This window comes from Carassius auratus, chromosome 8, assembly GCF_003368295.1.
Source record: "Carassius auratus strain Wakin chromosome 8, ASM336829v1, whole genome shotgun sequence".
Taxonomy (NCBI): Eukaryota; Metazoa; Chordata; class Actinopteri; order Cypriniformes; family Cyprinidae; genus Carassius; species Carassius auratus.
In genome coordinates, this window is record NC_039250.1 from 8,387,769 (window position 1) to 8,413,840 (window position 26,072).

Sequence of the window (26,072 nt, forward strand, 5' to 3'; positions counted from 1 at the left end):
GGCACAGTTTGTCAGAGGTGTTCTCAGCTGCACAGTAAAGCTATTTATTTGGTGTTGCACAGCCTTGTTAAGTTGGACAACATCATGGCCATTGCAGGAGGAATAAAGTTCAATTAAGGTCAATGTTACTGCTCACACAGGTCTTGCCAAAGAGACCTAACAACTGCCAAACACTTATAAAGCTGCCAGTGACAATCAACTCAAGAATGAGACCATAGAAGATGGAGACACTTGGCCCGAGGCAAGAAAGAAAGAAGGAACAGAGTGAATGTTCTGTCAATTTTGAAAAAAGAACATTTTGAAAGGAACACATTTAAAATAATACTAAATAGCAAAACATACATTTAAATAACTACAGGATGTTACATAAAAAAATAGAGACAGATAGAAGATTCTGATGCACAGTTCATATATTTTCAGTTTTGTGTTTGTGGGAACATTAAATGTTGCATCCAAAGTTATAAAACAAATGGTTCAGTGCATATTGCAGGAGATTGACTCGACACCTAAATGTGTGAAAGGAGTCCGTTCATATGCAGCTGACAAAGCACTTTTACTTTATATGAAGTGCTGTTCAAGTCACCAGACAACTCTGTCTTTATCTGCATATCTACATTGCATATTGAAAGTGATATTTTAAATGTTTACAATATTTATGAGTACAAATTATAAAGAACCATTATTTACAAAATAATACATCTATTTATTTTCATCAAACAACTATATTTACAGTCTAGTTTGTCAAAAACATAAACCATTGTAATTCACACAATGATGTCATAATACTGTACGTCAATCTGCATATGATAAATTATCTATTGTACATGAAGTCTTCTGTCTTTTCTCTGTACAGCACGCCAGTATAAATCATTCACTGACTCTGTCGTCGTGTCTTTGGAGCTCAGGTAGCCAAGGATGGAGTTTCCAGCCCAGAGACTGACCCCTACTAGACCCAAACAGAGATGTGGGATTTTCCATGCCGATGTGGTGAGCTGGGTGTGGATCATGAAGATGACAACCGCCGAAGTTCCCTAAATGAGTACAGATTCATACAAGCTTAACCCTTTTGTTGTGCTGAGGTTTATTTGTCCCACACTTTTTCAAAATGCCTGAAATATTGGTTAAACTACCCATTTCCTCTTGAACTTGTGAGAATACTTTTCATTTAAGGTCGTGAATGTGCATGCAAAGTTTTAACAAATATAAGTGTTTTGGAAAGGCTGGACAAATGTTACAACATTTGAGCCCCATTGGTAAAAAACACAAACTCAAAATATGACGCAAACCTGCAAGAATTTTTAATAAAACAAATGTGTCTAATCCCATTTTATTAACTAATGTCTTTGTTGCTGACCTTTGATGATCCAGTTCAACCATTAAAATAAGATAAAATGACTTTAGATGAGTATTCAAAATAGTGAATTGTGCTTCATTTTCTTCCTTTTTTTTTTATTGCCAAAGAGTGTTGAACCTTCTTCTCCTGTGTTATACTATACAGACATTAATTTACTTTTCCTTCTGCCTGAGGTTTATTCATAACACTTTTTGGTTTGACTTTATATTTGCTATAAATATAACTTATTATATTAAAAACAAATCAAGCATGCTCATATTTAAAACGTAACGCAAAAGTAACGTAATGCATTACTTTCCATAAAAAGTAACTAAGTAACATAATTATAAAGCAATATTGTAATGCATTACTTTTAAAAGTAACTTTCCCCAAGAATGGAGTGTTGTAGCACTGAGGAAGGTGTGAGAAACCATTTTTTTTTTGAGAAACCAATGGAAGTCATTTTGACCCCCAAGAAGTTGTACCCAGTTTTTGAACACAAAATGATTGTTAATCATATGTAATCATGTTGGAGCTAAATCAGTGTTAAATAGTTGTAATATGATCTGCTGACATGACATACCACAGCCCGGCTGCTGAAGACAGATACCTCATTGGTTCCCATTTGTTTCTGTGTGGTAAAAGAAGCAAAGCTGTCTCCAACCATCATGGCTCCAAATGCCCGAGTGAGATAAAGATTATCCTCAGATCCATTCATCTACAATGGATGAATACACAATGCAATTGATGGGCAATGCCACCTAGAAGCATTTTAGCCAACATGACCACTTTTACTATAATTGATATATTTTTGTCAAATATAGTCCAAGTTTTTACAACAGTTGCGATTAAGTTAATTTTTTACCTGTGACCCAAGAAGCCATCCTGGAAAAACCAACCACATGAGGCCAAAAATGCAGTTGGCAAAAAAATCCATTTGAAAGAAAAACCTCTGGGGCTTAGTGAGCAGCAGTTCAGATCGTTTCAAAGAGCCTTTCAACTGATTGTGATCCAAGATCAAAAGAATCAAACTGCTGAGAAGAAAGAACAAGAACACCGCCACATCCACCATGGGAAGCTGGAGAGAAAAAGTCAAGATTTTTGGATTTAACCGGCATGTAACAGACATCTGATGTTTTATGGCATAACAGCAGAGAGCACTGCATTTTACATTTATGTTTAGATGATTACTATACCAAAATGACTTAATATATTAAAATGCACACATCATGTTACAGTACACACATGTCTGGAGTCTGTTCCTTGAATATGTGCCTCTCTGCAGACTCCCAACAGTGACAGGAAGGCCTGTATAGAAAGACATTTAAAACCATTCATTTCATTTATATTTAAAAATGTAAACAAAAGGTCACAATAAATATCAAACTGGTGCAATAATGCAACACTTAAATATGTACACTTCAAACGTTTTGTATTGTTTTCAAAAGTAGTCTCCTATGCTTATGAAACTTGCATTTATTTGATTAAAACAGTAATATTGAGAAATATTATTGCATTTAAAATAACTTTACTGTTATAATATATTTTTAATGTAATATATTCCTGTCAAGCAAAGGTGAATTTTAAGCAGTCATTACCCTGTTACTCTTCAGTGTCACATGATCCTTCAGAAATCACTTTTGATTAATTTAATGCATCCTTGATAAATAAAAGTATTAATTATTTTTATATAAAAACAATATACCCTACTAACCCCAGTCTTAAATTCATTTAAAATACATTTTTTAATCATTTTCAAAGTTTTAAAATTCCTTGCTTTATCTTTGTGATAGTTTTTGTTTATCATTATTTTACATACTTTTATGTAAAGCACTTTGAATTACCATTGTGTAAGAAATGTGCTATATAAATAAACTTGCCTTGAGTAACTGTAAGGAGTAAAGTCCCAACTTTAAAAATACATTTGTTGCTGTGTAATCTAGCCTGATATAGCTGTTAACTGAGCCAAATTAAATAATATTTTAATTCGAATATAACCATGTGAAGTACATTGTAGATCACCTGACAAACGGGATGAACTATTAGATTACCTAGAAACTATATTTTTCCTAAAGTTTCAAGATAATATATTCAGGCATATGATATGTGTGTGTATTTGCATTGCACTTACAACAAGCCTCGAGACGCAATGAGCAGACAGAGAAAGTGGATGTTTATTGCTTTTGAAGAAAATGAACTTAATATTACTGGCAACCCACACACACACGAGTGAGCGCGTTACTTCAAACTGCGCGCTTGCGTCACTGACGCTTTCCCCCTGCAACACAAAAGCGTTACAAAAGTATTATCACACTAACAATAATTTACGCCAAGATGCCCAATAATTACTACGGTTATGTCTACTACAAAAACATATATAATAAACATTTTAAAATAACAGACAATATGAACTTCTTAGCAGCTCCGTCTCGATTTGGAGATGGAACGCGTCGCGTTTTACAATGCGTCTCTCGAGACCCATCCGTTCTGTTCCATTCAGACCCCAAGTAATATTTTAAGTTTTCAAACAAAACTATTTTTTTCGTTTTCGCTTATTTACATTTACAAACAACACATTATATTATCCCATGATTTTACACACGTAAAGACCCACCTTTAAGGAAAAAGCCAAACTGGAACACATCCTATACGCCATGCTGAGCAGTAGTCCAGCCACAAGTTCGGCTGAAATTACTTGACTTCCAATTACTTTCTCCCTGTTCGTTTTCATGGTTGGTTCACAGTTCGAGTTGGCGGTTAAATCAATGTTTTCAGTGCGGCAAGGAACTGCATGTGTAGCCCCCCGGCTTCTAAAGTCCTCATACGTAACGTGCCCTTACACAACCTAATTATGAAACTCACTGGAGGGGTTCCTCAGTGCTGTTGAGTAACCCGCTGCTGCTGATGGCAACTTCATGTTCTTCTGGCTGCAGCCACTTTCTACTGAGTGTTACGTAAAAATCAACGGGACCCAATCCGTTGAGTTCGTGAAGACAGGACATCAGCAAACAGCGCAATAGTGATTTTCATGAGGTTTTAAACGTGTGTAGGGCTTTTAAAAATATGTTATTAGACTTTTAAATCATAATTTATTTTAAATCAACATTTATTTTATTTATATTCACAACGTAAGTTTCACAATTAATTAAAATGTTCACTCACACCGCATGAAGAAACAATTTATTTATTTATTCATAAATAAAACATTAAGACATTCACTATATGGATAAATAAATTATATATACCCTTGTTAATATACATATTCATGTAATGTTTGGTAATGTAAGAAATAACATCCTTATAGCCTAAAGCTCATATATAATGTCTTATGCACGTTGTTATATATTAACATTTTTGGGAACCCTTCACTAAATGGAAACCAATAAATCAGCTTAAAGCCAAACATTTATCACATGATTTTTCATAAAAGGCTTTTTGTGCATGTAAGCAACTTAACACTTGGATAAGAGCCATTGAGATATTGAGGTCAAACTTTTTTATTATTTCCCAACAAATAATAGTTAATAACTTGTATTTCTTATATTTTCTTATATATATAAAAATTAAAATGTAACAATATATTAAAAATATTATATTGCCTGTGCCTAAATCGTGTTGACTGACAGGAAGCACTGCGCCATCATACTATATGAATCTTATCAAACCTGTTTATGAAATGAAACATTGTTCTCTTTCAAACTGAAACGTTTTGTTTGAATAATATGCTTACTGATAAGAAAGCAAATGCAATTAATTGGTAAGGAGGTTGGATAATAATTTCATGTTTTGAAAAAAAAAACTGTAAATATAAATAATAGATAATTATTTTAGCTATAACATTAAGTACAAGTGATAAACAGTTAATGATCAAAAATCTTTATGTATGTATCAGCACATGACAAAGGCCAGAATTTATTTAGCTGAAGTCTTGCTCAATTCTAAATGGTCCACACCCATAGGAACTTCTCTGTGTCATTGTACTTTTGTTCCTGGACAAACACATTTTGTGCAATATAGGTTTAGTTTGGTTATGGTCACACTGATGAAAACAATGCGGAACAGTGAAAGAGAAGTGAAGTGTCCAGTCACATGTTCATATAACTGAGAGAATGACTGAGAACTTATATATTCAGTATATACATACAAACATTTATTCATATACTTTACATGACTGTGCACTCATATACAGTAGTACATCCTTATAATAAATGTACATTGAACGTATTTTACATATTAATGTATTTAATTACATCAGAGTAACATTCATAAAGCCATTATGTAGCTCATATATCTAAATATACATGAAATGTGTATTATTTAGCATCACCCAGTCCTTTTATCTCATCACATTCACATCTTGAGTAAGACATAATTTCTTTTGTTGTGGCTCTGTAGATTAAATAGTGCCACAGCATTGCCGCTAAGTCCAAAATGGACATTTCAAGAATCAATAATGGTGAAGGTTCGGCCAGTCCTGAAAAAGTTCTCTATCTCCTCCAGAGTCCGACCTTTAGTTTCTGGCACACATTTAGCAGTGAAAATTATATTCACTACAGAGATGACAGAGAAGAACAGGAAAGGTGCAAAGAGTCCATAGGCCACCTATATGAAAAGATATATGTTATCAAGTTTGCGTTTTATAGCCATACTTGGGAAAAGCTTGCACAACTGTGTATATGAAAAATAATAGAAAATGAAATCATCAGAAAGAAAAAAATATCTGAAGAAACATAATAATGTATAGCATGAGTATTCTCAAGAGAAGCTTGTATTATCTTTCAGTGATCATGTATTATGTGCTATTAGGTAAGTGAAAGATAGGTGTTTTTCCAATTCCTGTTTCTATCTGCGTTAAAAAGAACATTAGCTCACCACCACATGCATGAAGAGTTGTGTCAGAACAAAGGCTGTGATCCAGCTAACACCAACGCACAAACCCGATGCTACACCACGTGCTCCCAAAGGTAGAATCTCTGACATTAGCAGCCATGTGATTGGACCCCAACCCATAGCATAACCTGCATGGGAGATTTCAGTGATGTTATGTTATTTTACAAGAGGAAATAAAACTAGAACTGTTTCTAAAAGTGATGTAATCCACTCCTGTTGCCAAAATGATTGTTTCTCTATTTAAAAAAAAATAATTATGTGTCACTTTATTCATTCTAACTGAAGTGTTGTAATAATCAACAGGTTCCTTATTTGTCATTTATGAGATCCACAAAAACATTTTACAGTAAGTCAAAGTGAAACTCACCAAATATGATGACCATAGAGCTTATTAGAGGAATTAGAGTTATTGGATCGAACGCAGGGCCTGTTAAGCCTCCATAAGTGTTCTTCAAGCCCTCAGTTACAGTAAGATTGACATGGCTGCACGGTGCTTTGTGAGTGTACATAGTCATTGAAAGCGTGGCTAGAAACATCAAAAATCCTGAAGGAATAAAAGATGACTGTGTTTTAGATATTTTTTTCCAAGCAATTACATTTACCAAATATAATACTTTTATTGTTAATTCTACACAAACCTGAGGTGAACAGTAGAGCTTTTCGACCTGCTTTGTCCATCAAACTGGCTGCGATAGCAACAGACATCAATCTTACAGCTCCCACTAATGCTGCGTCATATTTCGGTTCCTGAATGGCAATGAAAAAATATAATTGTTTAGATGGATAAATGTGCTTTCAGGTATTTCACAGTGTGAGTGAATGAATCTTTGAGACATACCAGTGATATAGCTGTCAACTGGAAGATGGGCTCCAGATATACCAGAATTGGGGTTATACCAGTCATCTGCTGCAGGAATCTCATGACAACTGATATCAGTATTGGTTTATAGTATGAAGGTGTTTTAAGATCACTCCATTGAACGCCCTGTTGGAGATAACATTCAAGTCATATTCTATATATTCTATTTTTAGATAATGCATATTTAAATTTTTATTTGATTCCAAGTAATATTTGGCAGCCCCCTGCAATACTGCAGCAAACTACCAACATCTTTGAAATAGGATATAAGTCTTGCTATATTAATATGCAACAAAAAATCTGATTTAAAAATCTTTGAAATACAATTGATCTTATTTTCTCTTATTGAATTCTATCTGCAAGACCTTTTAATGCTATGGCAAACCACCCTGATAACATGATGTAATCCTTTTACCTGAGAATTGATACTGCGCTCAATCTTACTGAACTCGGTCATGTAATCAGAATCGGGGCCTCTGAGCCATTTTAGCGATTTAACTGCTCTTTCTCTGTTTCCCTTCATGATGTGGTAACGTGGGGAAGTCGGCATGAAGCAAAGCAAAATCATCATGATAACGACAGGGATCTCTCCGGCCACAGCCAGCCACCTCCACGGCAAAACCAAGCCTGGAGAGAGAAGATAAAATACCATAATTCTAAAGGACATATAGGAAAATGTATCTGAAAAATGCTTGGAAATTCTTGAATGTGTTGGAGAAAGTGTGTTTCATCATACACCCAAAACAACCTGAGAAATATTAGCTCTCTCACCAAAAGCGTAAAGTGCCAGACTTCCAAAGACAGCTGTGATCTGAGGACATGAACCCAGCGCACCCCTCACAGACGGGTGTGAAATCTCTGACACATACACCTGTGTGAAAAGATATCAGCTGATGTTAATGAGATCCATTAGGCACAAAACTGCAAGCGCTAATGTATCATGATGTTTCTTTAATCAAAATCCCATATGTTACAATTAAATTCTTATATCTAGACTATATCTGACAACACGTCACACAAACATGCAGTCAGTAAGGGAATCAGGTCTCATGGATTCAGCTAATGACATTTACATTTATTTATTTATCCAAAGCAACTTACAATTTAGATTGATTTAAACAAACTAAATTTCTCAGAAAACAAAACTTACTTTCTTCATTTTAAATCTTGTCAATGTAAATTCATTTAAGGATGTTTATATATATTTATATAAGAAAGAAAGAGAAAAATACTGCAGAAAGAGAAACATTTTAAGCAATGCAATCAACATTTAATGACATGGTTTTATCAATTTAATACTTTCTGCTTTGATTTAAGACCCTAATTAAAACCTGCAATAATAACTCACACATTTAATTCTCTGGGAGTCGAATGATTCATTCAGTTCTCATTTGTTCATAAATTGAATATTTTAAAATAAAATGTTAAATAAAATTGTTCTTGCATGCTGCCAACAGACATGCTTATTGACAATATTATCATTAATAAATGCCTTCCAGCATTTTATCTCATAAGATTCAAAATCAGACTGAAAACTCACTAAAAATATTACTTTTTGCAGTGGCACTGTAGAATTAATATTGATATCTTTATAAACAAGATGGACTGACAGAAAACTTACAGGAATAGATCCAGCAGTGATACCACCAGCGATGCCAGTCAGAAATCGGCCCCATAATAACATCCAAAAGTTTTGTGCGGCCCCCATCACAAGGAGACCTACAACAGATGGTACTCCTGACAACATGATGTTTATTTTTCTCCCAACTCTGTCATTCAGAAACATGGCACTAACACCCCCTAAGGCAGCTCCAAGGGTAAAAATGGACTAATAAACAAAAGAGAAGCTAGTTATAAATATGTACTTTTACTGTATGTAAAAATCATATCTTATATATTATTACATTAATGATCTTACACCAAACCATGATATCTGATGGGTGTCCATTTGTAGACGAGGGTCATCACCCTTTTGAAGCTGGGGGATGACAGGCGAGGGGAACACCAAGGCAAACCCAAAATTGAAATTGCCCAGAACAGCTGAAAACACCGCAAGGAAGAGCTTTCCATTTCTAGAAAGTATAAACAGTCGAATGAATGCACGAAACCCATAAAATAAAGTTGGATTGAGACATCATACATCAAAAACAAAGAAGGACAAATGAACGATTGAGTCACCTGAGTCGAGCTGGTTTGTTTTTAATTAATGCGGTGGTTTCATCCGGACTGTCTCCCATCTCTCCTCCGCTTCAGCCTTCAGAATGAACTGCTTTTAATGCTCGAATGGGTAGGCTATAACTGCCACCAAGTGAAAGTATAAGCCCATTTTCGTAATCCTGGAATTTTTAGATGGAGACAAAGATTAAGGAAGCAAACGTCAGAACTTCCTCAACTCAGATTAGAGTGATGTGTTTAGCAACCTGTGATTTCCAGCAGCAGCCACCAAACGCCATTCAGAAAGAGTTTTGACACACTACTTTCGCGTGATTGGTGTGACCTTTGAATCATCCAGGGTTATTCGAATCTTTTTAATCAATTAATTTAAAAAAAGATTCATTTGGTGGCCCCTCGGAGCTTTAGTGTTAAAAGTGATTCAGTGAATCGCTCGCTAAAATGATTCATTAAAAATGAGTCTTTCACGAACGAAATAAGTATTATGGGCTACTTTATTCAAATTTCTACCACATACATATACATATACGTCTGTCTGTCTGTCAGGCTCGTTGCATTTTCTCCTTTTTGTTCAAGTGAACTTTTATGAAACACTAAATATCAAATTCAGCACTACTGCCTTTAACTATCATTTTGCATTATTGACACACTGTTTTCCTAATGAATGTTGTTCAGTTGCTTTGACGCAATGTATTTTGTTTAAAGCGCTATATAAATAAAGGTGACTTGACTTGACACTAAAATATACAAAACTGTATAATTTTGACCAGCGGATTAATAATGCCTACTTCTTGCCTTTTTAACTGATTCAATTCAAGTCACGTTTATTTGTATAGCGCTTTTCACGATAAAATCACTGCAAAGCAGTTTCACAGAGGAAGGTTTTCTGCATTCATAGTTTACCATCCCGCAACTGTTGTGATCAAACGAATATTAATTTAAGGGACATTTGGTAGTTTTTTATGTTGATCTTGCTGAAAACTAAGTTCAGCGTGCCTACTGTAGAAAAAAGAGCATAGCCATCAACATTTTTGTTAATTTTTGCCATACAGCAATACCCGGCTTCCTCCGCTTATTGTGGTTGCTATGGTCAACTGTCTGAGCTCAGCTGCTTCTAGCCAATCCTGACAAAGGAGGCGGGGCTTATGGAGGAAAAAAACGCGCAAGTCGAGCTTCCCGCGCGCACGCGCCCTGTCCCCCTCTTTTATGTCTGGTGCTGTGGCCGCCTCCCGGTTTTGAGCAACACGGAACAACAAATGTGAAAAATTCAAACACAAACACTGTTTCTAGTTCTCACACGTCAGTCTGTTTGAGTATTCCCTTTTTCCCATAAATGAGCCATGTCGGTGAACTTCGGCAAGATCGTCGTGGGGATTTATGTGGAGATAAAGCGCAGCGATGGTGAGTTCATATTTGGGTCGCTTGTAACCGTCAGTTAAAGTCGTTTCCCCGGTTCGGCTAACGGATGCTAACGTTACCACTCAAAAATCCTGACAGAAAAGATAGTTTAAGGTGGTCGGGCCTAGCATAAATCGATATTTGGCGTTAAGTTTGGTCTGTTGGTGTTGGTTGCCCGGGTAGTTAACGAGCTTGTGTCAATCAACAGTGCAACTGTCGGTTTTACGCTTTACGTTAGCCACCTGCTAAACCCGGGTGGAGTTTGTTTTAGATTCATAATGTGTCCGATGGTATTTGATTTCAACCCGGTATAATGAAGATTCGTGGGGATTTATTTGTGTATTGTATTGGTAGGGAATATAATCATGCAAGTACTGTAGATTCTGGATTAATGCTGGTTAGCCATCTTTTAAGTCACTTGCAAATGAATGTTTTGTTTTACAGATTGGTTGTAAATAAGTATGGACAGAGGGAATTTGCTGGTTTCATTCAAACCAGCTGGTCTGTTTAAGTTTGGATGCCACTCACTTCACATTAGTCACTCATTTGAGATTATAGTGACGTTAGACAGTATCCGTAGTTGTAATAATTTGACTGGTTTGTAAGTAACGTTAATGCTTTGAAGATGACAAGTAAATTCCTTGAAGTTATGCGATGTGTCATTCTTTGGATTCAGAGATTAAACTCCACCCTAATGGCCAAAGGAAATAGTAACTGCTTGGGATTAGATGCATATTATTATTATTATCAGATGTATATAAATATATTACCAATATTCACACTCCGGTCTCTCAAAAATAGCTCCAAACTCTAGCTTTTAGATGTGAAATAACCTGATTGATATACTGTTTGGACAACTACTTACATTTCTAAGTAACAAACTTTTTTTTTTGGTTAGGGTAATAATTGATTAAATACAAAGATGAAAACATCTTTCCATTTAGAAAACAAACAACCACCTTAAATAACAGCATTAGCAATTCTACTTATCTGCACTAATTATCATTATTGTTGTTTTTATTATCATTAATAATAGTACATAATTCACTGAATCTTAAGTTTTAAATATGTGTAAGTTAATTGTAATTTAGGGAATCAAAAGTAGAAGATAAACATACACTTGTTCTGAATTTTTAATGATCAAAGTATCAATCTCTGCTAATGATGTTTAGGCCTGTCGCAATAATCAGTATATCGCGTAATACATGTACATTATAATTCACATTCCATTTGCACCTGTGTCTTTTGCAACTTCTTGTATATAACGAGATGTTAGTACAAATTTAAAAAATGCTTCTACAAAAAGTTTCATAAAAAAAAAAAAAAAATCCAAACAAGTTCTTTGTGCATTGTAGTTTTTTTTTGTTAATTTGCACTTTTTAAATCTAAATATTTAAATATTCTTAAAAATTCAATGTTTGTTGTCATTTGGAAATTTGGAAATGTGTAGGCCTCCTTGCGTTATTATGCTGTAACGTCATGATTATATATTCAGTGGCATAAAATGGTCTTTAAAACGACAATAATATGGCTTATCGCAATTATTTCTGGGGTCATATATTGCACAACAAAAAGTTCTTATCATGACAGGCCTAATGATGTCTCGGTACAGAGTTCATAAATCTAGTGTCTCGTGAGCATTCAGTGGCTTCTCATTGGTATTGGCATCAATACAATTTGCAAGACTGTCAGAAGAGGTTATGATTTTATCTCTTTGAGAAGGCTGTGTTATATTTAACTTCAGCTTGTAGCAAAGAAACAAGTGAGCCTGGGTCTTTTGACTTGTTAGACAATCCACTCCTGTCTCTTTGGGAAGTTTCATTTATTGCATAATAGAGATGACTCTTGACATGCTCTCTGAAGATGAACAGTGCTTGTGACATCTTAAAAAAAGATGAGGTCTCTAATGTCATAAAGATGTGCCTTTACTTCAAACTGGGTCTCAACTTTTCTTTTGGCCTGATGTTGCATGCAGGGGTTTTAAATAGCTTGTTTTATGTCAGGATAATATGTGCTTTTTCTTGCTGATGCCGCTGTTGAATAATTGCAGGGATGTCGACGTGTGAGTAGGAATAGCTCTGAATAATAGATACGGAACTGTGGCTGTTTGTTTTCAGTGATGCTCTGATACTTTTCAATAGCTATTAGCGCAACTTCTGAAGTGTCCTCAGAAGCAGATTGCTGTTGACTTGCCAACTTGTACGTAAACTCTTTTCAAGTTCCAATTAGATGTGTAAAATTTCAAAATGGATACATGAATGTTTTCAATTTGTCTTTCACACTTAGAGGTGTTGGGTTTCTTACAGGGCGAGTACACCAGGCCATGGTGACATCTTTAAACGAAGATAATGAAAGTGTTACTGTGGAATGGATAGAAAATGGAGACACTAAAGGAAAAGAGGTAAGTCTAGCAGCCTCTCAGCTGCCTGTGTAATTAATAATGGATAGAATAGCATTCAGGTGTTGTTAGGGTACAGTATGAAACTTTCAGATATTATGTGGACACATGCTGTGTTTTTACAAATATGAATTATGTTGTCATGTACCCTGTACCATTTTTCTCTTTAGGATATCCTACATGTGTTGGAAAAAAGATCTGATTTCTTGCAATGTTAACAGCTTGTTCATTTTTTCGTAACAGATTGATTTGGAGTGCATATTCTCACTAAATCCAGATGTTGGTCCAGAGGAGGAGATTTCCTTGAGCCCTGTTACACCACCGCCTCCTACACCCAACTCTGTCAAGGTCAACAAAATCCCTAAGGTTTGTATGAGGCCAGAGTTAAATGTTGAACTTGCATTCTAATTGTTTTGCAACTTTTTAACCCTTTTGTACATTTGTTTGTGTGCAGAATCGTAGAACTATTGCACCGGGAAGGAGTGAAATCCCATCCAGAGACAACAGAGGTATATTTGTTGTTGTTGTTATATGACTCACAAATAGGGCTGCACATTAAATTAAAATAAGTTATGAAATGCAGTATGGCCATTTGCAATTATTAATCTGCAAAAGTGAAAAAAAGTAGCATGCACGTGCTGGGTACTTTAGAAGGAAGAGGCGGCACATGTACGTGTCAGGCTAATGATGCAGTGTTTTCAGAGAGCGCACACTCCACAAGCACTTCATTTTAACAGGGTACTCTGAATTTGTTATAACATGTACTGGGAACAACTTTTTTCCTCTCTTGCCCTGTTCTAGACATTTATAGTGCTAAATTTTACTATGCAACTTTTGTTGTTTTGTTTTCGTCATTTTGTTCCACCTCTTCATCTATTTTCTAAATGCATTTTATTGATCTTATTGTGAACGATACATTTATGCACACATTTATTTTTTATTGACAGTAATTTTTATGAAAATGTCAGTCTTCCAGTGCAAAATATTCTCTTTCTGATAACATTTTCCGGACTTCTTCAGTCATTTAGACAGCTTAAACCTTGCCGCTTTCTTGCAGTTGATTGAAGTATTGCATTCAGATCTGCTTCTGTGCTGGTAACAACTGATGGATTGAACCAAGTTCTTCAATCTTTTTTTCTTCTATAATCCATTTTACTTGAAAGTAAGTTACAATATGGAAGAAAAGATCTTGAAAGAAATTTTAATCATAGACACCAATGAGACAAAATAGTCACAAATTTGCTGAGTCGGCTTGCTCAGACAAATAGTGTGATGTTTTAAAAGAGCCAGAGTGTTTTACCTATAGTGACTTTTTTACTACACATGACTTCGCATGCTAAGATGACTGTGTTTGAAAAGTTGGGGAGCTCTTTTTAAGCAGGATTTTTGTCCATCATAGGCATGTTTCAGTCTCCTGTTATGCCTTCTGTTTGTCCTGTTGTAATTTGCTGACTCTTATGTGTTCTGTTTTGAAGTTGGCTCGACTCGGGGACGGCTGGCCCAGCAGCAACAGCCAGAATCAGCACCCCCTCCACCAGTACAACAGCCCTCTCAGCCCACACAGAGCCAGACCCAAAGTCAGATAGCTCTGCAACAACAAAACGGTAATATGACACTCCTCAGTGCTTTTCAATGTGTTCCTGTCAACCCCCTTTTCCCCACAGGAAAACGCTGAAAAGACTGAGGCCTCCTGCGCAGGATGCATATAAAGCAACCTTTTAGAGACTGAATTTTGCAGCAAACCTAAACCTTGCTCATCTGTCTGTATCTTGGCTCAAATCTGTGGGGTGTGGTTTGGCTACCCCCAGCCGCCCCTCTGAATGTCAGTGACTGTTTGTGACCGGGCAGGCTTGTCCTGACTCTGAACCTTCCGGACTAATCCTCTTGCTTTGAATTTATGAAGCTTACAAGAGTCTGTCTGCTGAATTAATCTGGAAGCTGTTTTCTATGTGCAGCATGATGCTGCCCATCCTTTGGGTGGAATTACAATTGTTCGGTTTAATTTGCTTGTTTAGTTGCGGGTTTGGGGCAAAAATGATTCAGATATGTTGTAACTCTTTCTTGGAATTACAGTTCACCAAAGAATGAAAATCTGCTTAAAATGTACTTACCCTCAGCCCATCCAAGATGAGTTTATTTCTTCATCAGAACAGATTTGGAATAATATACATAACACTTGCTCACCATTGGATCCTCTGCACTCTGAATGGGTGCCGTCAGAATGAGAGTCCAAACTGCTGATTAAAACATCACAATAATCCACAAGTAATCTACATGACTCCAGTCCATCAATTAACATCTTGTAAAGTGAAAAACTGCATGTTTGTAATAAACAAATCCATCATTAATGTTTTAAAGTTACACTGTCATATCTATTCAAAATACGAGTACATAATAACAAATTAACACTTCCTCCAGAGAAAAACTCAATTCCCTGTTGTCCTCCCAAATCAAAATCCTTCAACACATTTGTTTAGAACTGTTTTGGAATGTATATATTTGTAAATGGTGCTTGATCTGTGCATATTTATCTGCTAATTTAGATTTTTTTCACTGGAACTATGCAATATTATGGTTATAGTATTCATTTGAAGTTAAAAACAGATTAAAGAATTGTTTCTTACAAAAACTCAACTTTTTGCTTTACAAAATTTTAATTGATGAACTGAAGTCATGTGGATTATTTGTAAATTGTTGATGTTTTCATGAGCTGTTTGGACATTTTTATGACACCTATTCACTGCAGAGAATCCATTAGTGAAAGATTTAACGCAGAATTTCTTCAAAACTGTTCCCATGAAGAAACAAACTCGCCTACTTCGTGGATGTATACATTTTTAATTTGGGGTTTAACTATTCTTTCTAATCCAATCTAGTTTAAAGATTCCCACCCCAGTTTGGTGTTTGATGAGACCGTGTTTAAACTACACACTGTTTTGGGTAGATTAAATGAATCAGTCAGATGAATATTAATGCCTTTATTATCTTTTAATCCATGTTCTGATGATTCTGATGATATGGCATTATTTGCAATTAATAGTAATGTAGCAAGTAGTAAAGTAATAGTAGCAGGGTGTGTTGCAGACAGCCTGAGTGCATGGATAAATGACTTTGGAAAAGGTCTGGTCAGAGAATAGAGCTCTTTAAGATAGAGAGGGCTGTTGGCGCTACCATGTGCCAGCTGCCAGGGGCTCTGGCTTGCCTCTATAGCCACTCTGTCTGCACACATACACACTTATATTAGACAGAGAGATACAGGGTGGGAGGAGGAGGAGAGCTGAAAGAGAGGAAATGGTTGTTGCCTTTGTTAAAATGGAATTGTGTGTTGTTCTGCTCTCGAACAGCAAGGAGGAAGTCGAACTGTGTGAAGGAAGTGGAAAAATTGCAGGAGAAGAGGGAGAGACGCAGGCTACAGCAACAGGAACTGAGAGAAAAGCGAGCACAGGTACGACTTCTCATCTTTCTGTCATTATATCCCTCTGCCTTTTCTCTCAGCTTTTAATTATAATGTATTTGTCAGGTTTGAATGTGCTTGTTTTGTTTTAAAGGAAACTGATACAACGATTCCAAACTATGAAATACTGCAGATGATCCGAGACTTCAGAGCAAGTTTGGACTACCGGCCGCTAACCACGACAGATTTGGTAGGTACTGATGAATTAATGTCTGGGGCATATTTCAAATATAATAAATACAAGAATTAATTATTTAATGAAATTTAATTGAACAAACACAGCCATCCCGTATCATAATTTCCCCCAATATATATATTATTATTATTGTTAGTTTTTTTTTTTTCTTCATTATTTTGTTTTTATTATAATGTTTATTTATTCTGAATTTTTTCTTCATGATCTTTGTGGGGGATGTAACCCAGACATGTCCATGTTCATACATTTGAGATCCACATTTTAATGATAATAATAATAGAAATACAAAAAATTACATGAATAATATTTTTAATACATTATTAGTAAGAAAAAAGGACTTCATTTTTGGAAGTGAAGTAAAACTTTTTTTTAAGATAAGTAAAACTTAATTCATTTTTTCAACAGATCGAGGAGCACAGAATATGCGTTTGTGTTAGGAAACGTCCCCTCAATAAAAAAGGTAATTTAGACATTTATACTTTATTTTTTGATTGCACTTCATATATTGTAACTTATTTCTCATTGGTGTTGTAGAGTTGACTGTAAAGGACCTAGATGTGATCACTATTCCAAGTAAAGATGTTGTCATGGTCCATGAACCAAAACAGAAGGTGGACCTGACTCGATACCTAGAGAACCAAACATTCCGCTTCGATTATGCCTTTGATGAGAGCACAACAAATGAAATGGTTTACAGGTAGAGGATGATTCCCTTCGTTGTTCATTATACATTAATCATTAACTTAAGATTATGTCAGGAATTAGTCACTGTTGGAAGAAAAAAATCTTTCAACTGTTTTCTTCACAGGTTTACTGCAAGACCCCTTGTGGAAACCATCTTTGATAGAGGAATGGCCACATGCTTTGCTTATGGCCAAACAGGAAGTGGAAAAACTCATGTAATTGAGATTTTTTACTATATATATTTTTTTTTTTTTTTGTACTGAAAATGGCCATAACTTTTTTCATATATTAGAGTAATAAGAAATGGTTTGTGTTTTAGACCATGGGTGGAGATTTTTCAGGAAAGAACCAGGATTGTTCAAAAGGAATCTATGCATTAGCTGGTAAATGATGTTTTTTGGTCCTGTAATTTCTTTAGTCTTTTGATTTCAAGCAAACTCATTCATGTACATATTTTACACAAACAGCTCGAGATGTTTTTCTCATGCTGAAGAAACCAAACTATAAGAAGCTGGATCTTCAGGTTTACGCAACATTCTTTGAAATTTACAGTGGAAAGGCAAGTGGAAAGGCAAAATTTATGACTAATGGCTGTGAAAAACTAAAGCCTATTTAAAAAATAGGACAAGTCTTTCAAAGTCTTTTTTTCTTTAGGTATTTGATCTGTTGAATCATAAGGCTAAGCTACGTGTGCTAGAAGATGGAAAGCAGCAGGTCCAGGTGGTTGGGCTTCAGGAGCGTGAGGTCAGATGCACCGAGGATGTGCTCAAACTCATTGAAATGGGGAACAGCTGCAGGTAAAACCTGATGGATAAAACAATCATGTTCACTGAATAGTGCTCTAGTTGTTTGCTGCTGTATCTTTCCTTTAAATTGTTAGTGCACACAAAAATGGAAATTCTGTCATTAATTATTCACCCTCATGTCATTCCATGCACACACTTTCTACTGAACGTAAACCACGCATATGTTGATTCATGAAATTTGTGTTAATTTGTTTTCCATAAAACAGTACTTTCTTGCAAAATTAACGATGCAGCATGTCTGATTTAAATACAGAACCATTTCACCTGGCTTTCAGCAGCGCACAAGATCTTGTGATGTTACTCCTATCGGTCTCGCAATATCAGTTTAATATCAACCTTTGATAGTGCTTGCATTATATTGTTCTGTCTTTATTGCATTGGCTGTTATTTTGGATTTCGTTTGTTGTTGGTTTGCTTAGCGTTTATTTGGGAAAACAGTGCACGTTATCTCACTAGATTTATAACATAAAATCATTTAGAAACCTATGCCAACACTGGAGAATACCTCAAAATATCTGTATGCGATTTGTTGTACATCTTGATTTCAGAATAAAAGTTTTAACCCTCGCTTTGAGTTTGCATGTAACCAAATATTGAAATTATTTGGTTTTAAACATTGAATCACGCTGTAAAGCAGTGATCCTCAAATCTAGCTTGCGAGATCCACTTTCCTGTAAAGTTTAGCGCTAACCCTTCAGGATCATTAGAAGATCACTGGTAGGTTTGTTTGATTAGGGTTGGAGCTAAACTTTGTAAGAAAGTGGACTATGTGGTTACTTGGTTTTGATACTTTATTCGAACCAGTTATTATTGTCTCATCATTAGTTTAATATATCTAAATGTAGTCATAAAGCTGTTTTTCACTTAAATCTATTTTTATTACTAAAAAATATCAGATTATATATCATTATTTTGCGGAGCTCAGATTTTGTGATTAAAAGACAAACATTTTGTCATTGAAAAATTCTTAAAAATGGTATTAAAATATTTGTGTCGTTCTAGTGAAAAATATTTGTGCACAATGAAGCTTTTACTCTTCAGGTTAATCATATATTCATGAAAAAAACATCACTTTGAATATGGAAATTGGTAACTTTGCCATACTATCATTTCAAATGGTAAAGTTGCCACAGTCATTGCAAGCTTTGCATGTACTGCACTTTATTTGTACCATTTTGTTTTATTTATTTATTAGAATGTGAAAGATAATAACTATATTGTGAACCCTGATTGTAGTCCTTGAAAACCAAAAAAGTAATGGTTAAAGTCCTTGAAAGTCCTGGAATTTAATTTAGCGATTCTGTAAGAACCCTGGTCCTTGCTACGTTTTTGCGTGTTGATCGTGATAGTATCCTACTGTCCTTGCAGTCTAAAGAGAATAACATAGCTCTCAGATTACAAAAAAAAAAAAATCTTAATTTGTGTTGCTGAAGATGAACGAAGGTCTTACGGGTTTGGAATGACATGAGGGTGAGTAATTAATGACAGAATTTTTTTGGGGGGTGAACTAACCCTTTAACAATTCAGGATTTTTGATGATCTGTAATTAGTCCACCCAATGTCTTGGTACATAAGTCAGACACTCCGGACTTAAATTTCACCTTCTTCTCTTCCATTTTAGGACCTCAGGTCAGACCTCAGCCAATGCCCACTCGTCCCGTAGCCATGCCGTCTTCCAAATCATTCTACGAAAGAAGGGCAAGATGCATGGCAAATTCTCACTCATTGATCTGGCGGGTAACGAACGTGGAGCGGACACGTCCAGCGCTGATCGGCAGACTCGTTTAGAGGGAGCCGAAATCAACAAGAGTCTTTTGGCTCTGAAGGTCAGCACCTTAAAAATACCACCTAAGAGCAGGGGTCAGCAACCATTTGGTCATGAAGTGTCATTTTGTAATTGCCTAGTAAATCACTGTGATCTTGCAATGTTCCGTGTATTAGGAATGTATCAGGGCTCTGGGCCGTAATAAGCCTCATACCCCATTTAGAGCGAGCAAGCTCACACAGGTCCTCAGAGACTCATTCATTGGCGAGAACTCCAGGACATGTATGGTAAGTTTGATTAAGATATCCCTCTTGAACATTGGGATTTGGTTAAGTTGACTTTTGCCTGTTTGTACAGCTCTAATTGTGACTTCTGTCTGATCAGATCGCCACCATTTCTCCTGGCATGGCTTCCTGTGAGAACACGCTGAACACTCTGAGATATGCCAACAGGTTAGGACATGGCACTCTGTTGTGCATTTATGAAAATAGAAGTTGAGTAGAACTCTTGCCATTGTAGCTTCTAACTGTTTAAGGCAATCTCAGTCAAGTTGTTGTATTAAACAATGAGTTGACAAGCTAGTGCCAATGGGAAAAAATATTTTCTTATCTCTCCTGATTGGCTGTGCTCTTTTCTCTGTCTTGCCGTTTTTCTCTGTTCTGTCTTGACTGTCTTCAGAGTAAAGGAGTTTGGGATTAGCCCCTCTGACATCCCCTTCTCTCAGGGGGGAGGAAGTCGCTCTGAACCCTCTCCTACCTATGAGTATGAGCACATGTCTATGCAGCTTCCCACCTTCTTAATCAGATATACTGCAGCAGTGTTGGGGACTAACTAAAGCTAGTAATAGAAGTTACTAACATTTTTCAGTAGCGTAATAGTAACCAAACTCTTTTCAACATTAGCTTTTACACAAACAAACATTCTTTTCCCGCTCAACAAGCATTGAAAAAAGACAAACCCCTACATCATTCTTTTTGTTACACTTAAGAAAGCCCCATCAGACCAATAACATTAATAACTATATTAGTGTCCACAACTTCACATGATAATGATGCGTTTATTATAAGCACGCAGTGCAGTTATGTCTTCTGCCTCTTTGAATACTCAAACTCTTTTAAGCAGGATGGATTCTGAACGGCTGTCAATGTTTTTATCATTCATCAGCTAGGAAAAAAAAAATCGCTTTACGGGGATATCAAAGGTATCACGACTTAAAAAATATTATTGACTATTTGATCAACTACTAAACTTTATGAAAACCAGAGAACCTTAAAGTTGTGTGTCATCTATACCTGCTGTTTAAGGTAAAAAAAAAAAAAACAAGTTAAAAGTTTTCCACATACTGTACATTATTCTTGCTCCTCTGTGCCCTGCCTTTCTGAAACGTGTCGATTTTTACAAAGCTCATCGCTCTGAAAAGAGAGGTGTACGCTGATTGGCCAGCTACCCAGTGCATTGTGATTGACTGAATACCTGAAGCGTGTGACAGAAATGTTATTCCCCTTACCATACTGTGATGCCGAGTCCCAGTTGGAAATGACAAAAGGAATAAACCCATTTCAAACGAGGCATTTGTTGCCTCCAGTGGGACTTCTACTGTCTTTTTACTCGTTGTGTATCACCTTGCGTAAACATAAAACCAGTTCTTTGTAATTGGAGAAACGACAAACAACAAACACTACTCTACACTGCTCAAAACTTGTGTTTGAATCAACAGTGGCAAATTCTTTATATATGAAAATGTACTTACAGGCTTTGAGTCAGAAGCGCCTGACTGTCCTTGCAAAATTGAAATCGCTCTACTTTATAGAAACAACCTTTGTGCAAAGCCTTACCAGGTCTTACCAAAAGACCTCCGTAAAATTTGCAGCACACATCTGAATATTTGAGTTGAACTGTTCTGAAACAGTGTTGTAAATACAACTGATTTCTAGTTGTGTCCTCTTTTGGAAGGCCAAGCAAACTAGTTTCACTTTCACAATGAAACACACAGCATCTCTACGACATTGTGACGGCCGCAACAATACCACAGCGAGAATCAAAGCTTTTTTGCATGAACATTTGGCCGGTGTTATGCAAATCTTCCCACACAGTGACATAGATTTGGGGTGGGCGTATTTAAACGAGGTATTTTAGGAGGGAGTGGATGAGTCTTAACTTTTAATAAAGAATATCTCTTTGGGTTTGAGAGTTTAGTCTTTGCAACTTTAGGGATTTTATCTATACATTAACAGCTTGTAACACTCCAAAGAGATAGGAAAACTTGAAATTGCATCATATGACCCTTTCAGATGATGTTTATTCATGTTTTCAGTAGAGTTGTTAAAAAAAGGGTGCTATTTGATAAATTAGTGCTTGTTGTGACCTTAATTGAGATGTTTATTATTTTAGTTATGCTCTGATTTCAAATATAGATACAACATTATCATTATGATTATTATTATTAAAGTTACATAATTATAAATATATTACCATCTTAAATAGCTTCAATCTTTCTTTCTTTTTTATTGTTTGTTACTAACTTGTAGTGTAGGGAACAATGTTTTACATTATACTGTAGCTTGGCTATCAGTTTCAATGCAGCTTCCCCAGCACTGCTCAGTAGGCAACCAACATCCCGCATTGGCTTGCAACCAATGCATGGAAATACTCATGCACTGCAGTGTATATAACCACAGTCTGTTTCATTTTATTAGAAACACTGGCTGCACTCACGTCTCAGACTAATGGCTGTGCTTTTGGTGTAAACATTTTTCATTTCCCCTCTGATCTGCTGTCATTTCATTTCTCTAACCCTGGGAATGTCTGGCATGTCTGTGGTGCTGTCGTCCTTACTTTTCCTTTAGAAATATTTCATAATATGAATATTAATACCCACAAACACTGTACTAAATTAATAAAAATGAGATGACACCATAAACAGTTGTGTTAGCTGCACAAATTGCTGCAATTTATATGCCTAAGTGCACCTATGGGAATTCTGATGTCTGTAATATTTAGTTGTATTAAAAAAAAACTGCTCTTGATTTTGTCATAAAATGCTTATTGAAGCATAAATGTTTTTTAATTAATGTAAGACTGTTTTAAAAAAATAAGGTAGGAGTATGTAAATAAGAGTTCTGTGACCTGTGCATGGTGTCATTTAGGTCAGCATGATTGCTCTAAAAACATCATCATAAATGCTGTCAATCTATGCATTTAGAGTGAAGGAGCTGACCGTGGATCCCAATGCTGTGACAGAGGGAGGCCGCCCCAATGTCAACGCCATCAACCAGCTGAACATCATGGATGAGGAATGGGATTTGGGAAACTCCCCTCAGAGAGATGACCTCAAACTGCTCTGTGAACAGAATGTAAAAACACATCTGTTCCTAGTACTTCCTCTGCTTTAAAATGCATGCATGCTGATACAGTAATGATACCTACTCCAGTGATTTGTTTTAGAAGTGCAATTTGTGTCTATTACTTTTTACATAAATTTTATTTTAAATGTTACTTGATCTGTTAAATACATCAGTGCAAAATATTAAATATTACTTTATAAAAAGAAAAGGAAAGAAAGAAAAAACATCCTATCACTGTAGTTTCCCAACTAATTATACATTTTTGTTTTATGTGCAGATTCATACATTTATACAATTGAGGTCAAAAGTTGACATCCCCCTTTCAGAATATGCAAAATGTTATTTTACCAAAATAAGAGGGATCATACAAAATGCATGTTATTGTTTATTTAGAACTGACCTGAATAAGATATTTCACATGAAAGATGTTCAAATGCTCACTGATGTTCCAGAAGGAAAAACCATGCATGAAGAGCCGAACAGAACAGAATGGAGATGTGTAATTTTATTTTAATATACTCTTAATGCATATTTTTTTCCTTCTAGAGCATCAGTGAGCATTTGAACCTCCTGTAATAGATGCACATGAGTCTCTCGTTAATCCTCAGGGTGAAAAGATTGCTCTCAAAATCATAGTCATTGTTGGAAAGGGTTAAAATACAGAGAAATGCTGGAAAAACCAAATAATTTGTGGGACCTAAAGGATTTTTCTGAAGAACAGCAGGCAGTTGAATTGCTCAGGACAAACAAGGGACTCATGAACAACTATCACAAATAAACAAAACAGCTGTGAATCATTCAGGTAAAAACGCAGGAAACTTCTAAACCGGGTCATTTTCTTTCTCTTGTGGACTATATGTAAACATCTTTTATGTGAAATATCTTATTCAGGTCAGTACTAAATAAACAATAACATGCATTTTGTATGATCTATCTTATTTTGGTAAAATAATTAAAATTTTGCAGATTCTAAAAGGGCGATCTAAACTTTTGACCTCAAGTGTATGTGCCTCTAAAGGTTTTATTTTTTGTTATTCAGTGTATTCATGCTTTATATATTGCATACCATTTATAAGCATAAGGCTGAAACCATAAACAGGAAAATTAGAAAGGCAATCGATTTGTTGTTTTAGATATTGTGGCTTTTTAATGTAGGGAGGATAAAAGCTGATGTTTGAATATTGACAGGAAGAGGAAGTCTCCCCTCAGCTCTTCACTTTCCACGAGGCGGTCTCTCAGCTGGTGGAGATGGAGGAGCAGGTTCTGGAAGACCACAGGGCTGTGTTTCAGGTCTTTATTCCTCTGAGGTCCCTTTCACACTAGCGTTTTTTTTCCCAGTTGACGTCAGTGTTGGTTTGTTGTGCTTCTTTGTTCTGAATTTTTTTCTTTCGTTTGTACTTCGATAAAGTTCAGTCCCAAAACTGAAAAAGGGAATTGCTAATGATGATGTTCACACTTTATGTGCTGACAGGAGTCTATCAGGTGGCTTGAGGATGAGAAGGTTCTCCTGGAGATGACTGAGGAGGTGGACTACGACGTGGACTCCTACTCGTCTCAGCTGGAGCAGATTCTTGACCAGAAGATTGATATTCTTATTGAGCTCAGAGGTAAAGCATCCTCTAGAATGTGCTTTCCTTTTAGTTTTCCCCTGATGGAATGATTATTAATGGATGTGTGTCTGCTCTGTTGTCAGATAAAGTGAGGTCATTCCGTTCTACTCTCCAAGAGGAGGAACAAGCCAGCAAGCAGATTAACCCCAAGCGACCCCGCGCGCTGTAGCCTGGAACACGCTTCCGGAGAAACGACAAACACAAGAGTCGTGTAGGCTTCTTGATAGTATTCAGAAGTATTCTGAAGAGACCTTTCCTACTTTCACATGTGAAATAAAGCGTTAGGTAATTCTCTTACAAATCAGCAGAAGACAAAATAAGGGGATTTTCCTGATCAATACAACCCTTGAATGATTCAGAGGAAAGCTTTAGAATTTTTTTATTAGTATCGATTTTATTTATTTACTTTTTAATTGTAGGTTAAGGGTACAGACTTGTATCAGTTGATACTCGCGTTTCTACCCTTTGGGATTTTTAGTTTTTTGTACCACTGAAATCCTTCCTTTTGAAGTTGTTCTAAATTGTATGCATGAACACTCTGCAACAGTTTATCACTCCGTTCCTAGCATGACTGACTTGGTTCATCTGCACTTTAAATAACCTTATTTTTGGGGTCCGTTTACTATAATTGGCACGGTGTATGTTTCTGTTGATTGGCTGATACAGCATTTAGCTCTGTTTCACTTCGCCATTTCTTGAAGGCTTAATAGGTGAAGTTAAATAAGTTCTCGAAGAAGCATAAAATGCACTCTGAGAAAATCTTGAGGGTATGTAAATGAATGTGAGAATTGTCAGCCGTTAGTTTTGTTGGTTTATCAAGGACTGCTGTCACTTTTCCACATGATATTCTCTTTACCGTCTCTCTCATCTGTTCACCTGTAGAATGCTTTCGTGCCATATCATGTTTCCTTGTGGAAAGGAAGTTAACAGTCCACCAACTTAGTGTTTTGCTTTTAAAACTTCCCAACATTCTCACATCTCCTATTAATATTTGTACAATGTTATAACTTTCAGCAAGATTCTAATAACAAATAGGGAACACCACTTACCTGCTACTGAGGTTTTCAGTGTTGGCACCTCTCACTTCAGCGGTTGCTAAATAAAGAATGATTCAAAAAAATCCTTTGTTTCCTGACTTTATTATTATTATTTTTTTATTCCTG

General features: G+C 35.9%; 3 protein-coding genes across 7 annotated transcripts; 1 reads left to right on the plus strand and 2 right to left on the minus strand.

The window, feature by feature from the left end:
* Positions 1–28: 28 nt before the first annotated feature.
* Positions 29–4,284, minus strand: LOC113107181 (uncharacterized). 2 transcript variants are annotated; one of them, XM_026269505.1, is made up of 6 exons: positions 3,948–4,284; positions 3,465–3,611; positions 2,579–2,641; positions 2,199–2,411; positions 1,944–2,051; positions 29–1,031 (listed from the first exon to the last, which is right to left on the minus strand). In XM_026269505.1, exons 1-6 carry the CDS (start codon positions 4,062–4,064, stop codon positions 816–818), a joined length of 864 nt encoding a protein of 287 aa, XP_026125290.1. In that variant the 5' UTR covers positions 4,065–4,284; the 3' UTR covers positions 29–815. The 2 variants fall into 2 exon arrangements, with proteins under 2 accessions (XP_026125290.1, XP_026125289.1); XM_026269504.1 differs by having other exon boundaries at positions 1,917–2,051; positions 3,948–4,283.
* Positions 4,285–5,461: 1,177 nt separating this feature from the next.
* On the minus strand, positions 5,462–9,420 carry slc2a6 (solute carrier family 2 member 6). Its single transcript, XM_026269506.1, has 10 exons — positions 9,261–9,420; positions 9,001–9,154; positions 8,704–8,910; positions 7,854–7,953; positions 7,498–7,709; positions 7,062–7,208; positions 6,862–6,970; positions 6,591–6,767; positions 6,206–6,351; positions 5,462–5,935 (listed from the first exon to the last, which is right to left on the minus strand). Exons 1-10 carry the CDS (start codon positions 9,317–9,319, stop codon positions 5,774–5,776), a joined length of 1,473 nt encoding a protein of 490 aa, XP_026125291.1. The 5' UTR covers positions 9,320–9,420; the 3' UTR covers positions 5,462–5,773.
* A 1,014-nt stretch (positions 9,421–10,434) lies between these two features.
* Positions 10,435–26,029, plus strand: kif2a (kinesin family member 2a). Of its 4 annotated transcripts, none has more exons than XM_026269509.1 (22): positions 10,435–10,655; positions 12,770–12,851; positions 12,959–13,053; positions 13,294–13,416; positions 13,505–13,559; positions 14,526–14,654; positions 16,395–16,495; positions 16,599–16,694; positions 17,106–17,160; positions 17,235–17,397; positions 17,509–17,599; positions 17,704–17,767; positions 17,852–17,943; positions 18,039–18,181; positions 19,812–20,016; positions 20,132–20,242; positions 20,340–20,407; positions 20,634–20,717; positions 23,158–23,308; positions 24,488–24,589; positions 24,771–24,906; positions 24,993–26,029. In XM_026269509.1, the coding sequence occupies exons 3-22, from the start codon at positions 12,976–12,978 to the stop codon at positions 25,076–25,078; spliced, it is 2,133 nt and encodes a 710-aa protein (XP_026125294.1). In that variant the 5' UTR covers positions 10,435–10,655; positions 12,770–12,851; positions 12,959–12,975; the 3' UTR covers positions 25,079–26,029. The 4 variants fall into 4 exon arrangements, with proteins under 4 accessions (XP_026125294.1, XP_026125293.1, XP_026125292.1 ...); XM_026269508.1 differs by having other exon boundaries at positions 12,794–12,851; XM_026269507.1 differs by lacking the exon at positions 12,770–12,851.
* Positions 26,030–26,072: the final 43 nt, after the last annotated feature.

What these genes read in the sequence shown, in the direction of transcription:
- LOC113107181 (XM_026269504.1), bottom strand. Translation starts at nt 4,064, where the DNA reads ATGAAAACGAACAGGGAGAAAGTAATTGGAAGTCAAGTAATTTCAGCC. An exon ending in GATGGCTTCTTGGGTCACAG is followed by an intron (nt 2,052 to 2,198) that starts GTAAAAAATTAA and finishes CATCCATTGTAG; the next exon opens with ATGAATGGATCTGAGGATAA. An exon ending in TCTTCAGCAGCCGGGCTGTG is followed by an intron (nt 1,032 to 1,916) that starts GTATGTCATGTC and finishes GTACTCATTTAG; the next exon opens with GGAACTTCGGCGGTTGTCAT.
- slc2a6 (XM_026269506.1), bottom strand. Translation starts at nt 9,319, where the DNA reads ATGGGAGACAGTCCGGATGAAACCACCGCATTAATTAAAAACAAACCA. An exon ending in AGTTGACAGCTATATCACTG is followed by an intron (nt 6,971 to 7,061) that starts GTATGTCTCAAA and finishes ATTGCCATTCAG; the next exon opens with GAACCGAAATATGACGCAGC. An exon ending in AACTCTTCATGCATGTGGTG is followed by an intron (nt 5,936 to 6,205) that starts GTGAGCTAATGT and finishes CTTTTCATATAG; the next exon opens with GTGGCCTATGGACTCTTTGC.
- kif2a (XM_026269508.1), top strand. An exon ending in CAGGAAGTGGAAAAACTCAT is followed by an intron (nt 17,600 to 17,703) that starts GTAATTGAGATT and finishes TTTGTGTTTTAG; the next exon opens with ACCATGGGTGGAGATTTTTC. An exon ending in TATTCTTATTGAGCTCAGAG is followed by an intron (nt 24,907 to 24,992) that starts GTAAAGCATCCT and finishes CTCTGTTGTCAG; the next exon opens with ATAAAGTGAGGTCATTCCGT.